The 5,779-nt window shown below is 50.8% G+C and overlaps 1 protein-coding gene across 1 annotated transcript in view; it reads left to right on the top strand.

Annotated features, from left to right (window-relative positions):
• GALNT18 (polypeptide N-acetylgalactosaminyltransferase 18) overlaps positions 1–5,779 on the top strand; it is a 346,196-nt gene that overhangs the window by 272,922 nt on the left and 67,495 nt on the right. Inside the window, exons 4-5 of the mRNA XM_028500904.2 lie at positions 605–788; positions 2,428–2,625. Of these exons, the coding sequence (XP_028356705.1) occupies positions 605–788; positions 2,428–2,625 (382 nt within the window). The remainder of the gene's footprint in view (positions 1–604; positions 789–2,427; positions 2,626–5,779) is intronic.

Below are 5,779 nucleotides of genomic sequence, written 5' to 3'. Positions count from 1 at the left end.
GCGCACACCACTTTGTGTGTGCCCTCCAAGAGTGGAATCTCTGTTTCCCCCAGTCCTGTCAAAGTCCTGCAATCAAATCCCACTAGCCTACAAAGTCTGATTCTCTAGGAACTCCTCCTCCCATTGCCTGACCGCCAGGTTGGGAAGCCTGATGTGGGGCTCAGAACCTTCACTCCAGTGGGTGGACTTCTGTGGTCTAAGTGGTCTCCAGTCTGTGAGTGACCCACCCAGCAGTTATGGGATTTGATTTTACTGTGATTGCGCCCCTCCTACCATCTCATTGTGGCTTCTCCTTTGTCTTTGGATGGGGGGTATCTTTTTTGGTGCGTTCCAGTGTCCTCCTGTTGATGATTGTTCAGCACTTTGTTGTGATTCCGGTGCTCTTGCAAGAGGGAGTGAGCGCACGTCCTTCTACTCCGCCATTTTGGTTCAGGGCCTTTGCCTCTATTTTTTCCCTTCAAAGCTGAGCTGGGACATGCCACAAAGACCTGGGAAGGGGCCTGGCTCCTCTTGCCTCTCTCTGGGGGTCAGCTCACCCTGAACGCGTGAACGTGTTGATTGCCCCTGCCCTCAGTGTGCTAACGGTGCATTTTCTCCCTCACAGAGGAGCTGAAGGAGAAGCTGTCAGAGTATGTGGACAAGGTGAACGGCCAGAAGCCAGGCTTCATCAAGGTCGTGAGGCACAGCAAGCAGGAAGGCCTTATTCGCTCCAGGGTCAGTGGTTGGAGGGCCGCCACTGCCCCCGTAGTGGCGCTCTTTGATGCCCACGTGGAGTTCAACGTGGGCTGGTAAGTGCTCATCGGGAGCTGAGGAGGATGAGTCCCAATGTGTTCCAGGGGCTTTGGCTCAAATGGGTGCAAAGCCTGCTGAGATCTCAGTCATGATGGGGGAAAGGAGAGATCTGGGTGTACGGGTGACCAGGCCACAGGGTTGGCCCTTCAAGGTAGGGGAGGGTCAGGGATCAACAGGTCGACACACGGTGTCTCAAGTGTTGGTGGCATCAGGTGTGACTCAGGCTGGTGTGGTCCTCTAGGAGACGTGATGGGAGAGAGGGGTAAATGCTAAGGGCAAAGTGAGAGTTCCATCCCAGCTAAGGACCAGGCTTCGACCCCCGGGAAATGGAGAGCTGGACCAGACACAAGGCAGAAGCCCAACCCCAAAGACAGGAACAGGACTGAGGGGGCAAAGGGCGCCAAGGTGACTTGACGTTGTCACAGGTGCCCTGGGGTCCCCCAGATGCCAGGCCAGAGGTAGAACAGAACCTCAGATTCTTTCTACTGGTAAAACTAGGTCTAGAAAATCTTTCTTTCTCTGTCCAGGGCTGCTCAGGTGCTGGGTGGGGCAAGGCCTCAGTGGCTTCAGCCAAGCAGGGACAGGGCACCTGATGCCAGCATCCCTGCAGGCTGGAGGGCGTTCTATGGCCCACTGTGTGTGGCTTTGCAGAGAGCCTGGGCCTAGGCGGCCCAGGTGCTCGGGACGGCCGAGCGTACCACCCTAAACACTATGCACGATGGCACTGGGGTCTGCTGTCCCCCCCTAGACTCCAGGTGCCACCCTCTGCCTCCCTGGAGTGGGGTGAGGTGGGCCCTTTAGCAGGAAGGGGCAGCGGGCACGCACACAGCAGGACTGGGTGGAGGCATACTTTTACATAGCAGGCCCGAATTAAGGCTGTAATGCAGCCATTTTTTATAGGTAAAGTCACTGCTTTGCCATTTGTGACTATTTAAAAAGCATTTTCACTGGATTTATGGCCAGAAGAGGAGAGGGACACTTGCTATTTCAAGCTGATTGGAATAAACAATTGTGCAACAAATGCATTTTTAATGAGAAGTTTATCGTTCCTGTCTGCAAACGTTTTACTCGCCTGGTGTCCACAAGGGTTCCGGGCTCCGTGGAAGCCCGACCCGCCCCCCCCCCCACCTCTCCTTGGGCAGTGGGGACACGTGGGGTGCGGGTGACATGTCTGGAAGGACCGAAGCAGCATCACACGATGGGTGGAAGTAGGTTTGTTCTCACCTCCGTGTCTGTGCCATCCTCATCTGCCTTTTCCTCCTGGTTGATGCACTGCATTGTAGCAAAATCAAAGCCCAAGTTGAAAAGCTTCCCATGGAACCTCAGATCTGTTCCTTTCTTCTTTCTTAAGTCTTGATTTCTTTTTTTTTTTTCTAATGGAAAAAAGGAAATCAAGCAGACACCAGGATCTGAGGCACTAAGAATCTGTCAGCTCAGCCTGGGACATGCTGAAGGAGGGGTCAGGCCTCTTGCTAGCCCGGAAGCTTGGGGGTGGGAGACCGAATTAGGGACTCTTTCCCAGGAGGCAGAGCAGCTCCCCCGCTGGAGGAGACGGCCAGGAGTTCCTTCCTCCTTCTGTGGGGGAAGGAGCTTTAGAAGGTGCCAGTATCCCCTCTCTCCCTCCCCGCTGCCCAGGGCTGAACCCGTGCTCACCCGCATTAAGGAGAACCGGAAACGGATCATCTCGCCATCCTTTGACAACATCAAATACGACAACTTTGAGATAGAAGAGTACCCGCTGGCCGCTCAGGGCTTTGACTGGGAGCTGTGGTGCCGCTACCTAAACCCCCCTAAGGCCTGGTGGAAACTGGAGAACTCCACGGCCCCAATCAGGTAAAGCATTCGTACCTGGGGGTCTCTCTGTCTTGTCTTCCAGGCAAGGGCTCCCCTCCCAGCCTGACCCTTGTTTCCCAAACTCCAGCCGCATCGACAAGTGACCTTCAGTCACAGCTTACAGCCTTTGACGATCCCTTTTAAAAGAGCTGTGGGGCTTCCCTGGTGGCGCAGTGGTTGCGCGTCCGCCTGCCGATGCAGGGGAACCGGGTTCGCGCCCCGGTCCGGGAGGATCCCACGTGCCGCGGAGCGGCTGGGCCCGTGAGCCATGGCCGCTGAGCCTGCGCGTCCGGAGCCTGTGCTCCGCAACGGGAGAGGCCACAGCAGAGGGAGGCCCGCGTACCACAAAAAAATAAAAATAAAAAAATAAAAGAGCTGTGGCACCCAGAATCCATTCAGAGCCTCAGAGTTACTCATTTCAGCACACCGCTCTGGGACACTTGCTGGGCGCCAACTGCTGTGCTGGGGATACAGGGTGATCAACACTCGATTCCTGCCCCCAAAAGCCTGGAGTCTAGTGAAAGCAGAGAAAATAATTGGAGTAAAATAAGTGGAATAACAAATTATTCCCCATGCTGGTGGAAAGTGCATGGAAATTGGGGAGAATCCTTTTCGGAGCCTGTAGCATTCGCACTTGTTTTTTCTTAAGGGCAAGTAGGAGATTGCAAGGTTGGGGCAGGGACACTCATATTCAAAGGAGCAGAGCGGGGCCTCCCTGGTGGCGCAGTGGTTGAGAGTCCGCCTGCGGATGCAGGGGATACGGGTTCGTGTCCCGGTCCGGGAAGATCCCACATGCCGCGGAGCGGCTGGGCCCGTGAGCCATGGCCGCTGAGCCTGTACGTCCGGAGCCTGTGCTCCGCAACGGGAGAGGCCACAACAGTGAGAGGCCCGCGTACTGCAAAAAAAAAAAAAAAAAAGGAGCAGAGTGAGTTCATGGACACAGAGGAAGTTCAAAGGGACTGGAAGGAAGGAGGACAGTGAGGGGGCAGCCCCAGGCAATGAGGCCGGAGGGGCAGAGAGGCAAGACCAGACGCCATGGCACCATGTATGCCTGGCTGATGTTTGAGCTTATCCTGTAGGACTCAGACAAAAGTGGCTTCAAACTGCCATTCAGAGATCCCAAACTCTTTCTGCCTTTGCTGCTGCCTTCAGAGACACCCAAGTGACTCCTCTACGTGGCCTCTATTTTATGGGTCAGGACTCCTGAAACAGCCATCCCCGCCAGCCTTTATTTCTATCTGGTTAATCACAGATCAGGTGCCTTTATGCTCCCTTCTGATGCCACACAGATGGCATCAGAAGGTGGCCTAGGGGACAGTTCCTGGAATGAAAGAGGAGATTAGAAACTGTTGTTGCTTTGTATTACGTGAGGGAGAAAGATTATGAAAAATTTAATTGAAAGTGAGAGATTACTATCTAAGATGGCATTTTTCCTTGCCAGAAGAAAAAAAACTGTATTCATGTTTAAAACAGGATGGAAGAGAACCCCACCTAGCTTTCCTGAGGTTGTCTCTGTCACCTGTCTGTTAGGCCTCTGCCACACTTATGTTGTTAAATATTTGCTGGGAGGTCGCCGTGTACAAGGACCTTTTACACACATGATCTCATCTGCTCTTCATCATAACCCGCTGACAGCTCACTCACTGTGTCATTCCCGTTTTACAAGATGAGGAAAGCAAGACTGACAAAGGGGAATGACCCTGCCAAAGGCTCCAGCCAGTGCAGCCAGGATCCAAACCCAGATCAGCTAGATTCCGTACCTAGTGTCATCCTCCTAGGCACCCACTGTTGAGCTCGGAACTGGTGTGGCTGAATTCTACCCCCAGGTCTGTTGACTGCTCTTGGAGGGAAATATGCCGTAACACAATGAGTGGTCTTGCAGTAGACTGCACTGGTATTAGCTGCTTCTGTTCCGGGCATCGCTAAATATATCAGCCTGGACTTAATCAGTAGACCCACATTCTAGGTCCTTGACAGAGAATATCATCTCAGCCTCAAATATTCCATCACCTAATTTTTATCAGAATCCTAACTGAGAGAAATTATATTAATGGAAGATTTTGAGAGAACATTCTTGGTTTATACCTGGATGAAGACAGCCCCACAGAAAGCTGTGGGTTATACAAGTGTATCTTGCCCACCTTGGAGCTGCGCTTTAGTGCTTTACCCCCACATGATGTAAGCTATAAAAAGAGCCCAGAGATACCTTCTGTTGCGTTCTAAAGGGGTGGCTTTAAGATTGTTGTCTGCTACATCCCAAAGTGACCCCTTTAAGAAGACTGACATGAGAAATTTCTTTCAAACCGAAAGGCTTGCTATTCCTGAGGAATTAGTATGACATTTCTACATGGGAACTGTAAATCTTACTTCTAAGACCATATGTGTTCATTTTCACCTCGGTCACCAGGAAGCTCAGGGGCAACTTTGTGGGTCCACTTTAAGAATCATGAAAGAAGACACATGCATCCTAACCAGCCTCTAATTTTTGATGGAATTTTAGTCTTTTCAGACATTTATCTCTTTTTTTCAATGTATTTTACATTCTCTTGTAAGCTATTCCTAACACTTTTGGGAATGAGGCAAGATATAAATCAGAAACACTTTCAGGCTGAGTAGGTCCACTTAATACCCTGGCCAGTTAATAAGTAATGAAGACTGAGGGGGCCTGTGCTCTTCTCAGAGTACTGCTTTAGATTCTGTTCTTTCCCTGACTGGGTCTGGCCGTTTAGGGAAGGCCCCCTACTCTGTATCCCGGAATGCCCTGCCCTGCTCAACATTTGAGATATGGGGATATATGTATATGTATAACTGATTCACTTTGTTATAAAGCAGAAACTAACACACCATTGTAAAGCAATTATACTCCGATAAAGATGTTAAAAACAAAACAAAACAAAATAAAACACATTTCAGTAAAATCGAGGAAAAGGCTGAGAATCCACTCTGCAGGGCTGATGTTTTAAAACCACCATGCATTTAGAGGGGGGATTCTCTGGGCTTCTTCAATGTGCAAGTGCATCTTTTTTTTTTTTAACATCTTTATTGGAGTATAACTGTTTTACAATAGTGTGTTAGTTTCTCCTTTACAACAAAGTGAATCCGTTATACATATACAAATGTTCCCATATCTCTTCCCTCTTGCGTCTCCCTCCCT

The sequence above is a fragment of the Physeter macrocephalus genome, chromosome 16 (genome assembly GCF_002837175.3).
Source record: "Physeter macrocephalus isolate SW-GA chromosome 16, ASM283717v5, whole genome shotgun sequence".
NCBI lineage: Eukaryota > Metazoa > Chordata > Mammalia > Artiodactyla > Physeteridae > Physeter > Physeter macrocephalus.
Note: the sequence above shows the minus strand (reverse complement) of the source record. Positions and strands in the feature narration are given on the sequence as shown.